The sequence below is a fragment of the Artemia sp. Qi Xiang Cuo genome, unplaced genomic scaffold, assembly GCF_049724085.1.
Source record: "Artemia sp. Qi Xiang Cuo unplaced genomic scaffold, ASM4972408v1 HiC_scaffold_3234, whole genome shotgun sequence".
In the NCBI taxonomy this organism is placed as follows: Eukaryota; Metazoa; Arthropoda; class Branchiopoda; order Anostraca; family Artemiidae; genus Artemia; species Artemia sp. Qi Xiang Cuo.
In genome coordinates, this window is record NW_028300627.1 from 8,372 (window position 1) to 24,633 (window position 16,262).

Here is a 16,262-nt window from a genome sequence, read left to right on the forward strand (position 1 = left end):
TTAGTGTTAGGTAAAAGTTTGTTAGTATTAAGGAAAGATTTATTACTTTGATGAGAATATTTGTATTCGTTAAAAATAACTTGATATTTCTATCAGAAAACATGCTTTCATAAGAGAAAAAATTGTTACTTCCAACTAAAATTTGTTTTCTTTGCTGGAAAACCTTCTACTTCTAACAGAAAACTTTTTATCAGTGACGAAAAATTTTTAATTTTAAGAATTTCTTTTTATTTTTGACGGATAAGCTGGTGTTATTCGAAAAAACTGTTACTGTTACACACACACTACACATACACATACACACACACACACACACACATATACACCTACACATACACATACACACACACACACATACACATACACATACAGATACTCATACACATACACAGACACATACACATACACATACAGATAAACACACACACACATCAAACATAACTAATATAACCAACAAATCACATAAACAACACTCATAACCAACAACCAAGAAACATCAAACAACATTAAACAATATAACCATCAAACATCATCAACACAACATAAGCATCATACAACACAGCCAACACTCATAACCAATAACCAACAAACATCAACATAACCAAGAAACAGCATAACTATCAAACAACATCAGCATAACCAACAAAGATAAAAAAACATAACCAAGAAACAACATAACCCTCAAACAACATAACCAAGAAACATCAAACAACATAACGATCAAACCTATGTTAATTTCCCTGTAGTAATTTCCCTATGGGCGTCTTTGAAAGCGGAGTAGAGGTACTACTCTTGACAAGTACCTTGGAAAAGTGCCAAGGAACGTAAAGTACCCAAAGTACATGGTCACATTCTACTCCTCTTACACTAAAGATTCCTTATTGGTACGATTTGAAGTTTTAAACATGGATGCTTTGCAGTAATTTACTGAAGAAAAGCATCAAATCTGACAAATCTGTCTGTTTTAAGAAATAATTGTTAATAATTGCTGAAGCTATCATAAAAAATGAAATACGAGATTTCAATTATTGCGTGCAATTTTCTCGCCAGTTTTGACCCATTTGTGACCTTAGATTAGCGTTGTAAAATTACCGTAAAATAAAAAATCGGTAAGTAAAATTGGTAAAATAAGGTAAAATTGGTAAAATAAGGTAAAATAGATACTCTCTTGGAAATAAAGGGCAAAATTGGTGTTTAGGAGTTGTCCTGTAGCTACAAGACCAGTTGAGCATTTATTTTTAAGCATCACTTACAGCTTTTAATGAATTGTTTTAATGATTCCAATTTTCCTGGGCTTAAAAAAGGTAATGCCCCTTCATCTAGAGTTCATCAATTTAATTAGCTGTCTAGTTTATCCCTCTGGTAGTCTTGTTCCTAGGGTAATACCTCAGCAATTGGCAAGTGCCTGATTTTGGACATCTATTTTGTAAAAAAAATTAATAAAAAAAAATTAAATTTACCATTATTTGGGAGCAAAATCATATTAGTCATTTTTGTTTCTATATTTAAACCTGAAAAATGTTACCCTAACAACCTTGCGCAGATGAATAGCCGTGTTCAGCCACATTCCTCATACCATATACATACTATTTTTTTTTTTTTTTTATAAAAGTACCAAATACAATTACGAATTTAGTTTGTAACACTTTGATGACTTTGATTAACTAGGCACTTGATTATAAAAGCAGAACATTCAATCACTTTCAATCATTAAGACTGTCTTCAACAGAATTTGCTTGCAAATCTAGCTCTTCTTTTTCAGATTTAGATTCTGATTCAGGTGACAGTGCATGTTTCAAAGCCCTCTCCCCCCCCCAAAAAAAAAAGTATTGTATACGGCCCTGAGGATTATATATCAATTTCTACTTCCAACCTCCTATTGTCTCACCCTTTGAGCTAATTCTGTATTTATCTGAGAATTTTTCCAAAACGACTGCTGAAACGCCAGGGCTGTTAAACTAGAATAAGAATTTCTTTTAGGCACTGTTGTCAGTAACAACTCATTCAGTATTAATTGGTTGAAAAACAGGCTAAATCTTAGAAAAGGGTACTGGAACTTTCGATTTCCAATTGACTAAACCACCTCCAAAGCTAATTCGACACCCCTTCCACATGAAGTGCCTCAGGAAAAAAGTAAATGAACAAATATTAATACATTGAAACCTTATCGGTCTTTACCATAGGTAATGCAATACGATTGACCCGGATTTAAACTGGAGAGTAGAAATTTCAATTTCCCTTCTAATAAAAATCTGGAATTATCCAAGAAGAAAATAGGGCACAATTTTCCACGGGGGAGAGAGGATAATCCGTGGGGCTGTTTTCCTGCGTGGAAGGGGGGCTTCGCCTGCTTCTGGGGAAAAGACGACGTGAATAAAATATTTTTCTGAGATGTGAAATTTAAAATAAAAATGAGGATATTAATTCTGCTTTGGCCCTCCTCAGTATTGAAAATCCTGAGCATGTAGTTCCTTTTGATGAGGGAACTTTAATATTTAAAGCGAATGGCTTCCCACATTCTTTTAGGAAGGCAATTGAAATTAAGAAAAATCCCTAAATAGAGACCTTGCTTTAAATAGAGATACTGGAGATATTCCTATAAACCCAATGTATAACAATTTAAAATTAAAGGATTCAAATAACATTTTTCTTTATTTTAATTTACGAGCATCTGACCACACTTTTAATGAAAATTAGATCAGTAGACAACCTAAGTCAATCAATCACTAAGCAGAAAATTCTTGCCCAATCTAATTGGTAAATAGTCTTTCATTTATTATAGCTTGTTTTTTTTTGGTTAGTTTGATTTGGTCTTTCTTCTGCTCAGTTAGAGTTAATTCAAAAGGTTAGTCATCCTTCTTTTTTTGAGAACTGAAGACGGCCGGGCGGAAGTACCTGAAGAAATATCTACCTCTATCATTTTCGCGTCTTTTTTTCTGCTGGCTGATATTCAGCTAATATTTCTCCATTTTAAAAATATAATTACCTGTGCTATAATACACTTTATCCTTCTGATAAAAAGAGACCTAAGTCAGACAGACCACCTTTTAAAACGGGGAACACAATTATACACAAAACAAGATCATATTCAATCCTTTTTCCGCTACCATCACCACGTTTTTGTGCTGTGAAAATTGCAAGTCGTCGTAAAATATGTCCGTAAAATACGTAAAATACCGGTAAAATAGGTAAAATACATAAATTACGTAAAATACGAAAATTACGTAAATTAGGTAAAATAACAATTTTACGAGGGTCCGTAAAATTAGGCTACGGTAAAATACGTAAAATACCAAATTTTACCGTGATCAATTTTACCAGTAACAACATTACCTTAGATTGGCCTGTTTTTTTCTGAAGAAACAACTTTTCCTCCTTATCTTTCTACGTTAAGGAATGACAAAATCGTTCTCTTTCCCAGGAAAATCTTGGAATTGGTGCCACACTTGGTCAAAGAAGCTAATTTCTTTTAGTAAAAATAAATTATTTGTTTTTCTTTTAAGGTCTAAAGAGAGTACTAAACAAAGACAATGCATACAAAATCATCCATATATTTGGCTTAATATAGCAAACAACCAATCAAAACACAACAAAATAGAAGTGATCATAATTTGACCTGTGATAGTCTCAACAGAGCCATCTGTAAAAGGGATATTTCGACAGTATCAACAAGAATATTCATCCCACGCAATAAGGGCCATAGCCAAAGGGAGCTAGAGGCTGTGGTTTTACTCCAAATATGACGGGACATCCAAAATTTAATACGGGATCAATACTTGAAAGACCCTATTGTTTACAAAAAAATCTAAATTGTCGACTTTTTGTCAGATTTTCTGTACTTTCAAAATCTTAGAGAAGAATGAGCCCCTTTTCCTGCCCAAGTGGTGTCTCATGGACCCTGGCTTTAAAGGTTTCCTTTCAGATGGCGGCTTTACTTGATTTTAGGACAACCTGTCCACTGGATATTATCACTTCATTTTTTTATCTTGCTAGCTATACCACAACCTTCCTTCTTTTCATAACCACAACCAACCTTCCTTCCTATCCTCTTTTTAAAATATTAAGAAAGACCTCCAACTTGGAAAGCCTGCTACACTTCTTAAAATGACCACTCTGTATTTGCCATAAAAAAAGAGCCTTCAACCACTATAATCTCAATGTCCTAGCTATAAAACTTGTATCAAATTAGGCGCATAAAACAAAACACTTATATTTTTTATTTTTTAAAAGCACAGTTTATGGGCGTCCACGGGAAAGAGGGAAGAGGGGGTATCTGGAGGCCATTGCCATTCTTTTTGGGAGAAAAATGATTGACAAAATATGAAATTCTGCAATACGTCTATTCTGAACATGAAAACAAAGTATTCTTAACTCTTACCCTAAGTGAAAAATTTTTATGGACGCCCATTAAATAGATATGCCTAGTATAACATCTGAAAATAAAATCACAAATTGTAAGCATAGCAAAAATAACCAATCACAAACATAGCACAGCATAAATTACAAATTTAGCATAAAAGATCACATTCATTTGCTTATTCTCACAAAGACAAATACTGTAGGGGACGTCTCCAAGGAGTAATATTTGTCCGACTTATCCCCCTCGACAAATTTAAACATAATATCTTGAAACGTCACTTTTGGAGCAGTAAAAAAAAACACACAAATATAAAAATTATATAAACATAAAAATCATCAGCGGTGAATCTGGATGAGATTGCAAGTAAAAATGCGTTGTGTATTATAATACAGAATACAATTAAAAACTGAGCACCTTACAATTTTCCAAACATGCTTATTAACAGTTTATACAATCGATACTTTTAAAGTTAAATAATTCTGCTTCAATACTGAAAATACGGTGAATTGATTTCAGCAAATCATCGATAATCAATAAATTTGTAAGAAAATTGAATCGTTCAGTGTAGACAAAACTGATTATCAAAATATTCCACAATTACCACAATTCTGCTTAAAATGCTCAAGTACAATAAACTAAAACAATTTATTAAAAAAGGCTGGTTCAAATTTGAATAAATTTAGTAATGTTCATAGACAATAAGCCAAATTACAAATTGCTTTCGTGTGACAAAATTAATTTAATATTTAGAAGAAGATGAAATCTCAATTTGTGTGTTGCGCGATGGAGAAAATTCAACGGGAGAAATTATAGATGCTTATTCTAAAAATCCATATACGATCATTATAATTTGTAATTTGGCTGATTGAGTGATACCCAGTTTCGATTTACGCTGTATCCGTAGATGAGCAAATAAAAGCTTAAAACAAAATATTATTGATAACTCGGCTCTTGGAAGTTTATGTGGGATTTTAAGACACGTTTCGGCTGTTCAAATTCAATTGGCAGATTGTTACACAACATCAATTATATATGAAAACGAAAAAATTAAAGATGTGTTTTTGTTTTACGACTGTTGTTTGTAAAAGAATGGCTTGCTGCGAATCAAAATAGGATGAAAATTAATTCTGATATCAAATGCTCTGATTTCTAATTATTGTGGCAAGTAGGGAAAAAAGCGCCACACATTTTCAGAAAATAGACTTTAGTATCAGAGAACCAAATAGGTTAGGAGATAACTGATACAACCAATCAAACCAATTGACTGTTTGAAGCAATGAGATGTATATCCAATTTTTACACACCAATTTCACAAAATGAGTTTTGAATTATTACAGCCGATATGTGGTAATTTAGATAGACAAAGACAGGATGAGAGAAATATAATGTTGTTTTTGACTGTAATTTGAAACATTTAGCTTTGTTTTGAAATATAATTTTGATGTTTTAGTTTCTAGTTTTAGTTTATTGTACTACTGGGAATCCTATTGAACCAGCACTCGAGTAAAATATAAAATTTTAAATAATAATAATAAAAAAAATCAATCCTGGCAAATTTCAAAGTTTACCACCTTTGGGCCGATATCACATGGAAAATGGAAAATAGCTTTAGAAACGAGGTATTATTACGAACTACTTATTTATTAATAATGCTATAACTAACTTAAAGGTAATTCTGGCTCTCAAATCGTGTCTCTTGTACAAGAAATTGTTTTGAAATGCCTAAATCCTTCGGTGGGAAAAAAGATAAAATCAAACCTCAAAACTTGCTAATTATGCAAAGCATGTTTTAGCTCTGTTTATATATGCAATTTTTCTATTGTAAAGAATTGAAGGGTGCCTGTGTCTTGGGACTGAGATGGTACTACCCTTATGTTGACCAACTTCCTCAGGTAATTCCCATCCAATGTGGTATGAATTTATTTGCTTTATACTATGTCTCAGAAGAGGCAAATTACCAGAATTACCCTCTAGTAATATATACTAATCTACAGACAAAGAAGAAGAAAAACTAAAAAGGTTCGAACCATCAGAGTGTTGAGATATGTACCTATAAGGATGAAATATGGTAATTCGTCCTAAGCAAACATATGCTCCACAGCTTAAAAGTTATGTTTCTCACTTTAAAAACCTTTGCTTTCCATGTGCGCGATGGTGGATAAATACAAATGTATAGGAGGGATTAGCAATTGTTTTGACGTTAATTTTCTAGTAATTATTATGTAGTTTTGACATACTTTTGATTATGCTAATTTTTCTGATTGTATCTATTTATTTATTTAATTTCTCTTGAGAAGGTCAACGGAACTGAAAAAAATGCTGGAAAAGAAAAAGGATGTTAAAAATACACTGTTGGCTATAAAAAATACTGTTTTTCAATTTTTTTTTATTTATTCCTCATTTTAGCCTTGCCAATCGAATACTAATCTTTTAATCGATCAAAACGTTTCTTGAATATTTTCTCTGCTTCACGCAAGATCTCTTCGTCAATTTCATAGTTCCTGTGGCAATTGCATTTACTATCTGTCACTTTACTGTTGTGTAAGCATACTTGATATTTGCCATTTGCCAGGCAGTGATCAAAGACAAATACTACGTCACGTTTAAAAACTTGTCTGAATAGGTGAAACAATTTCGGACTTCTTAGCAATATTGCTTCATAGAAATGTACGATCTCAATATGTTTGACATAACTCAATATTTCTGCCTAGATTAAAAATCCGTAATTAATTAAAGCATATATCATTTTTAGACAAATTCAATCTATAATATATACATCTATTTCCAAAACAATGTGCTTAGTTATTTCCATCGCCATCTTTGACAACACTACATACTGCATCTCCAGGAATTATTAAATAAAAGTGGTGGATAAAATCTATTACAACTGAAAAAAAATATATTTCTTACCAATCCCAGTGATGGAGCATTTGCAAGCGCGGCGGCAAGAGGGGCCAAGGCCCCCTGGAAATTTGGGACTATAAAGTAATTATAAAGAAACTAAAGGAAAAAGAATAGAATAGGGGAAAAATATGTGTTGCCCCATTTTTGGCCGCCTGCCAAAAGATTTTGACTCTTGATAAGGAAAATATAAGCTCTAATTTGTGACTGAGTGACCCGTTTCCAGTTTTCCGAAAACATTTTTTCTATATGATTTGGTTGGAGTAAAAAAAAATATATATCAAATTCTTCAAACTAATGAATGGTAAGTATATAACAATTCTTGTCAATAACGAAAGTGTAAAAGCCTAACTATTGATAACATTTAATCAAAAAATCAGCTTTTAAGGTGATGCTAAATATGTATTTGTTTATTAATAATTAGTGCAGCTATTAGTACACAACAAATTTCGTTTAATTATAGAAAACAACTTAGTAAGGGACAATCATAAGCAGCGCGCTAGCGCTGCCTAAGTAAAGAACGATGTGGGCACAATGTGTTTTTGGTTTTTTTTTCTCCATACCCAGGCACTTCGTATCGAAGGATTCGTCGTAGAAACTTCGAAAAGGATTCATTCGATTGGAAATTGGAGTGGCCAGTGGCCTTTTTAATAGTCAAAAGTGATTGGAGAGCAACTAGCCCTCCCCCACGCCCATCATTCCCCCAAACACATCCAATCAAAATTTTGAGATAGCCATTTTGTTCAGCGTAGCTGTTTTCCAGGTAGAAAATATATTTTTGAGGAGGACACTCCTCAAAGGGACACTAGTACCCTTTTTAATAGTCGAAAGTGATTGGAGGGCAACTAGCCCCCCCCCCCCCGCCCATCATTCCCCCAAAAACATCAATTCAAAATTTTGAGATAGCCATTTTGTTCAGCGTAGTTGATTTCCAGATAGAAAATATTTTTTTGAGGAGGCAGTCCCCCAGAGTCGTCAGGGCAAGGGTTTTAAGTTATGCCCTAGGGGAAAATAATGTTTTTCTATAAGACGTTGTCGTAGAAACTTCAAAACAAGCTCATTCGATTGGAAATTCAAAGGGCTAGTACCCTTTTTAATAGTCGAAAGTGATTGGAGGGCAACTAGTCCCCCCCACGCCCGTCGTTCCCCCAAACACATCCAATCAAAATTTTGAGATAATCATTTTGTTCAGCGTAGTTGATTTCCAAATAGAAATTGTGCTTTTGAGGAGGACACTCTCCAACATCTCTCATGGAATGAGTTGTGGTTTAGGCACTGGGGCATATAAGGTTTTTATAGGAAAAGTTTTTGTAGAAACTTCAAAACCGACCCATTCGATTGGAAATTTAAAGGGCTTGTAACTCTTTTTAATAGTCGAAAGTGATTGGAGGGCAACTAGCCCCCCCCCCCTCCCCCACGCCCATCATTTCCTTAAACCTATCTAATCAATATTTTGATATAGCCATTGTGTTCAGTGTAGTTCCTTTCCTATTGGAAGATATGTTTTTGATTAGGATACTCTCCAACAGATCACGGGGAAAAAGTTTTTAGTCATCCCCTGGGGGCATATAAGGCTCTTATAGAAGGCGTTGTTGTAAAAACTTTAGAACAGGCTCATTCGGTTGAAAATGCAAAGGCCCAGTACCCTTTTTAATAGTCGAAAGTGATTGGAGGGCAACTAGCCCCCCCCCACGCCCATCATTCCATAAAACACATCCAATCAAAATTTTGAGATAGCCATTTTGTTAAGCGTAGTTGATTTCCTGATAGAAAATATATTTTTGAGGAGGACACACCACCATAACCCTCCGGAGAAGGGTTGTAAGTCAGACCCTTGGGGAATATAAGATTTTAATTGAAGGTGTTGACATAGAAAGTTGAAAACAAGCTCATTCGATTGGAAATTCAAAGTACTAATACCATTTTTAATAGTCAAAAGTGATTGGAGGGCAACTTGTCCCCCCCACACCCGTCATTCTCTCACACACATCCAATCAAAATTTTGAGATAATCATTTTGTTCAGCGTAGTTGATTTCCAAAAAGAAATTATGTTTTTGAGGAGGACACTCTCCCACATCCCTCAGGGAAAGGGTTTTAAGTTATGCCCTGGGTCATATAAGGCTTTTATAGAAGGCGTTGCCGTAGAAACTTCAAAACAGGCTAATTCGATTGGAAATTCCTAGGGCTAGTACCCTTTTAATAGTAGAAAGTGATTGGAGGGCAACTAGTCCCCCCGCCACGCCCTCCGTTCCCCCAAACACATCAGATCAAAATTTTGAGATAACCATTTTGTTCAGCGTAGTTGATTTCCAAAAAGAAAATATGTTTTTGAGGAGGACACTCCCCCACATCCCTCAGGGCAAGGGTTTTCAGTTATGCCCTGGGGGTATATAAGGTTTTTAAAGAAGGCGTTGTCGTAGAAACTTCAATAAAAGCTCATTCGACTGGAAATTCAAAGGGCTAGTGCCCTTTTTAATAGTCGAAAGTGATTTTAGGGCAACTACCCCCCCCCCCCAAACCCATCATTCCCCCAAACACATCCAATAAAAATTTTGAGATAGCCATTTTGTTCAGGGTAGCTGGTTTCCAGATAGAAATCATATTTTTCAGGAGGAAACTCACCAACAACCCTCGTAGCAAGAGTTATAAGTTAGACCCTATGTACATATACGGTTTTATTGAAACCTTTGTCATAGGAACTGAGAAAGCGACTAATATGATATGAAGCTTAACGTGATAGCGCCTAATTTAATAGTTAAAAAGAACTTGAAGGCGACCGACCCCCCTCTCAAGCTTACCTTATCCCTAAACAGATCCAATCAAAATTTTTAGATAGCCATTTTATTCAATGTAGTTGAAAGTTTTGGAAATTAGGTGTTTAAGGATGATAACCCCTCCCCCCACAGCCCTCAGGGCAAGGGTTGTAAGCTATGCCCTTGGGGCATATAAAGTTTTTATTGAAAGCATTGTCGTAGATACTTCAAAGGGCTCATTCAATTCGAAATTGGATGGGCTAGTGCCTTTTTGATAGTTGAAAGTAATTGGATAGCGACTAACGCCCCTTTCACGCCCACCATTTTCCCAAACACATCGAATCAAAATTTTGAGATGGCCATTTTGCTCACCGTAGTTGAAATTTCTGGAAATTAGGTCTTTTATGGTGATGACCCCCTCAGAGCCCTCAGTGCCAGGGTTGTAAGTTATGCCCTGGGGCATATAAAGTCTATATAGAAAGTCGTTATAGAAATTTCAAAAAGGGCTCATTTGATTGGAAATTGGAATTGCCCTTTTTAACAGTCAAAACTGAGTGGAGAGTAAGTAACCCCCCTCTTACGCCCACCATTTCCCCAAAAACATTCAATCAAAGTTTAGAGATAGCCATTTTGTTAAACGTAGTTGAAAGTTCTGAAAATTATGTATTTAAGGATGACAAACCCCCAGTGATTGGAGGGTAACTAGCCCCCCTCTCACACCCACCATTCCTCCAAACACATCCAATCAAAATTTTCAGATAGCCATTTTGTTCAACGCAGTAGAAAGTTCTGGAAGTTAGGTTTTTGAGATTGACAACCCCCCAGCCCTCAGGGCAGGGCTAGTAAGTTATGTCCTGGAGGCGTATAAGGTTTTTATTGAAAGCGTATAAACTTCAAAAGGGCTCATTTGTTTGGAAATTGAAAGGGCTGGGGCCATTTTTAATAGTTCAAAGTGATTGGAGAGCGACTACCGCCCCTCTCACGCCCACCATTTCCCCAAACACATCCAATCAAAATTTTGAGATAGCCATGTTGTTTAACGTAGTTGAAATTTCTGGAAATTCGGTTTTAGAGGATGACAACCCCCCTAACAGACCTTATGGTAAATGTTGTAATTTATGCCCTGGGGGCATATAAGGTGTTTATAGAAAGCGTTGTCGTTTCCAAAAGGGCTCATTCGATTTGAAATCGAAAGGCCTAGTGCCTTTTTTAATAGTCGAAAGTGATGGCAAGGCTTTACATTTTTATAGTAAAGATCGAAGTGGGTATAATGTATTATTTGTTGTTGTTGTTTAGACCAGGGCACTTCATATCGAAGGAGTTTTCGTGGGAACTTTGAAAAGGGCTCCTTCGATTGAAAATAGAAAGGGCTGATGCCCTCTTGATAGTCGAAAGTGATTTGAGGGCAACTAATCCCCCTTCCACTACCACACACCCGCGCCAACCCCCCCATTTCTGCTCTTAAAATTTAATCAAATCAAAATAGCGTAAGTGTATCCAAGCTATCAAAGAAAGTAAACAGATTTTTTTGCGAATGGTATGAAGTTTTTCCTTTCAGGTCAACTAGAGGAGGTATGAAACTAAATTAAACGGAAACATTTGTGTCCAGATTTTTAAAAGAGGGTATGTTGTTAGAAATAGCTGAAAATTTTTCTCCACCATACAAATAGCAGGCCAAACTATAAAGTCTTAAAAAACGAAAAGATTTAATGTATTATTATCTTTTTCCCTGAAAATACTATGTCAATATAAAACGAACAGAAATTAATTAAAAAAACTTTTTCCACAAAATAAGTTTTTCAAAGAAAAGTAAAGAACTCCACTAAACAAAAAATGAGCAAAAATAAAATCAAATAATCTACCAAGCGTGAAACTCCCACAAATCAGTAGAGATGCCTTATTGACTCCGATCCCTCACCCCTGCTGCCACCTATAACTTTTTTTACATAATTTATGTCTGTTTGTTGTCAGTGAGAATGAAGAAACAGGAATTTTCTCACATTGATGGATGTTTTCTTGGACGGTTATGTGTGTTGGTCAATTTATTTGATGTTTTTCATGGATGTCAACAGTAATTTATGTCTGTTTTATGGTTTTTGTCAGTGAGAATGGAAAAACAGGAACTTTCTCAGTTTAATGGATTTCAACAGTAATTTATGTCTTTTTTATGTTTTTTTTCATTGATAATGAAAAAGCGGGAACTTTCCCACTTTCATGGATGTCAACAGCAATTTATGTATGTTTTATGGTTTTTTTCAGTGAGAATGGAAAAACAGCATTTTTCTCACTTTGCTGTCAGTCATTAATCAAATTGTTTCCGGGCTTAAAGTTTAATAATGATGTCTGACAGGTACTGCTCCAGGAATAGATCCAAGTCATTAATGTCTTTGCCTCGGAAACAATTCTACTGGTCGAACTCCAAAAGATATTAACAACCAAACGCCATGGAAACAATTCTCTAAGAAACATCTTAGCGATGATTAGATTTAGCGCGGGAATCAGGTTTCTTAGTAATTTGAAATGTGACAGCGCAGAGATGCCAAAAAAACAAAAGGAACATGCTGAAATTACGTTTAGGGGTTATTTGGGCGAAACCATTTTTAGACATTTTATGGAATTATTTCGGCGAAACAGTTAGAGACATTTTAAAAGATGATTTTAAAAGATGATTTTAGAAGAGGATTTGAGGGTGAAACTCTGTGGTCGTTATAATACACAAGTTGTATTTGAACAGTGTCGTGAGGTCCCCTACCCCAACCCCAAAGGGCTTCGATGCCCCCACCCCAACCCGAAGGAAGCCCCCGGTCCTCAAAGGTCCCTCAAGCTCCCAAAGGACCACCCGGCCCTCAAGGACCCCCCCCAGACCCGCAAAGACCCTCCCAAGGCCCCGTCTTTCTTTGATGTGCGTTGTCCAAAACCTATGATTTGCGGGGTATGGGTTGCTATTTTTGACTTTTTTGAGTTGGATTTCTTAGTCTTTCATAGGTATATGTTGTCTGAAACCTATGATTTGGGATGGATGGTTTGCTATTTTTGACTTTTCTGAGCTGGATTTCTTACCATTTCATAGGTGTGTGTTGTCTGAAAATTATGATTTGAGATGTGTAGTTTCCTAGTTGGACTTTTCAGAGCTAGAATTCTTAGTGATTCCTAGTAGTGTGCTGTCTGAAAACTATAGTTTGGGATGAATAGTTTGTTATTTCAGGCTTTTATGAGCTAGGTTTTCTAGTATTTCGTTGGCGAATGTTGTCTGAAACTTATGATTTGGGATATGTAAATTACTATTTGGGGTTTGTCTTAGCTAAATTTCCTTGTCTTTTGTTGGTGCGTGTTTTCTCAAACTTATGATTTGGGTTAGGTTGATTGATATTTTGTACTTTTTTTAGCTGAATTTCTTAGATATCCATAGGTGGGTGTTGTCTGAAAATTACGATTTGGAATGGTTAATTTACTATTTCCAGCTTTTATTAGCTAGGTTTCTTAGCCTTTCATAGGTGTGTGTTGTCAGAAAATTTTGATTTGAGATGTGTTGTTTACTAGTGGGAATTTTAAGAGCTAGAATTCGTAGTCACCCATGGTGCTTGTTGTCTGAAAGATAGAGTTTGGAATGAAATGTATTCTATTTATGACTTTTCTGAGTTTGATGTCTTAACCTTTTATGGGTATGTCCTTTGGGAAAAATATGATTTGGGATGTGTAGTTTGCTAGTTGGACTTTTCAGAGATAGGATCCTTAATGTCTCCTAGGTGTTTGTTGTCTGAAACCTATAGTTTGGGATGAATAGTTTGCTATTTCAGGCTTTTATGAGCTAGGTTTCCTAGTATTTCGTAGGTGTGTGTTGTCTGAAACTTATGATTTGGGATACGTAAACTACTATTTCGGGCTTTTTTGAGCTAGATTTCTTAGTCTTTCGTTGGTATGTGTTGTCTGAAACCTCTGATTTGGGATGGGTGGATTGCTATTTATGAATTTTCTGAGCTGGATTTCTTAGACGTTCATAGGTGTGTGTTGTCTGAAACTGATGATTTGGAATGGTTAATTTACTATTTTACAGCTTCTATGAGTTAGGTTTTTTAGCCTTTCAGAGGTGTGTGTTGTCAGAAAGTTATGATTTGGGATGTGTAGTTTGCTATTTGGACTTTTCAGAGCTAGGATTCTTAGTCCCTCATAGGTGTTTGTTGTCTGAAACCTATAGTTTGGGATGAGTAGTTTGCTATTTCAGGCTTTTATGAGCTAGGTTTCATAGCCTTTCGTAGGTGTGTGGTGACTGAAACTTATGATTTGGGATATGTAAATTACTATTTCTGGCTTTTCTGAGCTAGATTTCTTAGTCTTTCGTTGGTGTGTGTTGTCTGAAACCTAGGATTTGGGGTGTATGGGTTGCTATTTTTTGACCTTTCTGAGTTGGATTTCTTAGTCTTTCATAGGTATGTGTTGTCTGAAACCTATGATTTGGGATGAGTGGTTTGCTATTTTTGACTTTTCTGAGCTGGATTTCTTACCCTTTCATAGGTGTGTGTTGTCAGAAAATTATGATTTGGGATGTGTAGTTTGCAAGTTGGACTTTTCAGAGATAGGATTCTTAGTCTCTCATAGGCGTTTGCTGTCTGAAACCTTTAGTTTGGGATGAACAGTTTGCTATTTCGGGCTTTTATGAGCTAGATTTTCTAGTATTTGGTTGGCGAATGGTGTCTGAAACGTATGATTTGAAATATTTAAATTACTATTTCGGGCTTTTCTGAGCTAGATATGTTTGTCTTTTGTTGGGGTGTGTTGTCTGAAACTTTTGGTTTTGGATGGGTGGATTGCTACTTTTGACTTTTCTGAGCTGGATTTCTTAGCCTTTCATAGGTGTGTGTTGTCTAAAACTTAGGATTTGGGATGGTTAATTTGCTATTTCCAGCTTTTATTAGCTAGGTTTCTTAGCGTTTCATAGGTGTGTCTTGTCAGAAAATTATGATTTGGGATTTGTAGTTTGGTTTTTGGACTTTTCAGAGCTAGGATTCTTAGTCCCTCATAGGTGTTTGTTGGCTGAAACCTATAGTTTGGGATGAGTAGTTTGCTATTTCAGGCTTTTCTGAGCTAAGGTTTCTTAGTATTTCATAGGTTTGTGTTTTCTGAAACTTATGATTTAAGGTGTGTAATTTGCTATTTCCGACTTTTCATAACCAGATTTCTTTGTCTTTCGTAGGTGTGCGATGTCTGAAACCTATGATTTGGGATGTGTGGGTTGCTGTTTTTTGACTTTTCTGAGTTGTAGTTTAGTTTAGTTTTAGTTAAGAGTTTAGAGTTTTTAGCTTAGAGTCTTAGCTTTGAGTTTTTGTTAGAGTTCTAGTTTAGTTTAATTTTAGTTAAGAATTTAGAGTTTTTAGCTTAGAGTCTTAGCTTAGAGTTGTTGTTGAAGTTATAGTTTAGTTTATTTTTAGTTAATAGTTTCGATTTTTAGCTTAGATTCAGAGATTAGAGTTTTTGTTTAATTTGAAGTTCAGTTTAGTAATAGTTGAGTGTTTGTAGTTTTAGCTTAGAGACTTAGAGTTTTAGCTTAGTTTACCTTTAGTTAAGAGTTTAGATTTTTTTAGCTTATAGTCTTAGCTTAGAGTTTTTGTTAGAGTTCTAGTTTAGTTTAGTTTTAATTAAGAGTTTAGAGTTTTTAGCTTAGTCTTAGCTTAGAGTTTTAGTTAGAGTTCTAGTTTAGTTTAGTTATAGTTAAGAGTTTAGAGTTTTTAGCTTAGAGTCTTAGCTTATAGTTTTTGTTGAAGCTTTAGTTTAGTTTTAGTTAAGAGTTTATAGTTTTAGCTTAGAGTCTTAGCTTAGAGTTTTTTTTAGAGTTTTAGTTTAGTTTAGTTTTAGTTAAGAGCTAAGAGTCTCGAGGTTTTAGCTTAGAGTATTAGCTTAGAGTTTCTGATAGAGTTCTAGTTTAGTTTTCTTCTAGTTAAGAGTTTAGAGTTTTAGCTTAGAGTCTTAGCTTAGATTTTTTGTTAGAGTTCTAGTTTAGTTTGGTTATAGTTAAGAGTTTGATGTTTTACCTTAGACACTTAGCTAAAAGTTTTAGTTTTATTTTAGTTATAGTTATAGTTAAGAGTTTTGCGTTCTATCTTAGAGTCTTATCATAGAGTTTTGGTTTAATTAAGTTTTAGTTAAGAGCTTAGAGTTTTAGCTTAGAGTCTTATCTTAGAGTTTTTGTTAGAGTTCTAGTTTAGTTTAGTTTTAGTTAAGAGTTTAGACTTTTTAGCTTAGAGTCTTAGTA

The 16,262-nt window shown here is 35.0% G+C and overlaps 1 protein-coding gene across 1 annotated transcript in view; it reads right to left on the minus strand.

Annotated features, from left to right (window-relative positions):
* Positions 1–5,950: 5,950 nt before the first annotated feature.
* The window catches only part of LOC148938470 (uncharacterized), a 79,920-nt gene continuing 69,608 nt past the window's right edge, over positions 5,951–16,262 (minus strand). Inside the window, exon 3 of the mRNA XM_089107770.1 lies at positions 5,951–7,067. Coding sequence (XP_088963896.1) covers positions 6,783–7,067 — 285 coding nt within the window. The 3' untranslated portion in view covers positions 5,951–6,782. The remainder of the gene's footprint in view (positions 7,068–16,262) is intronic.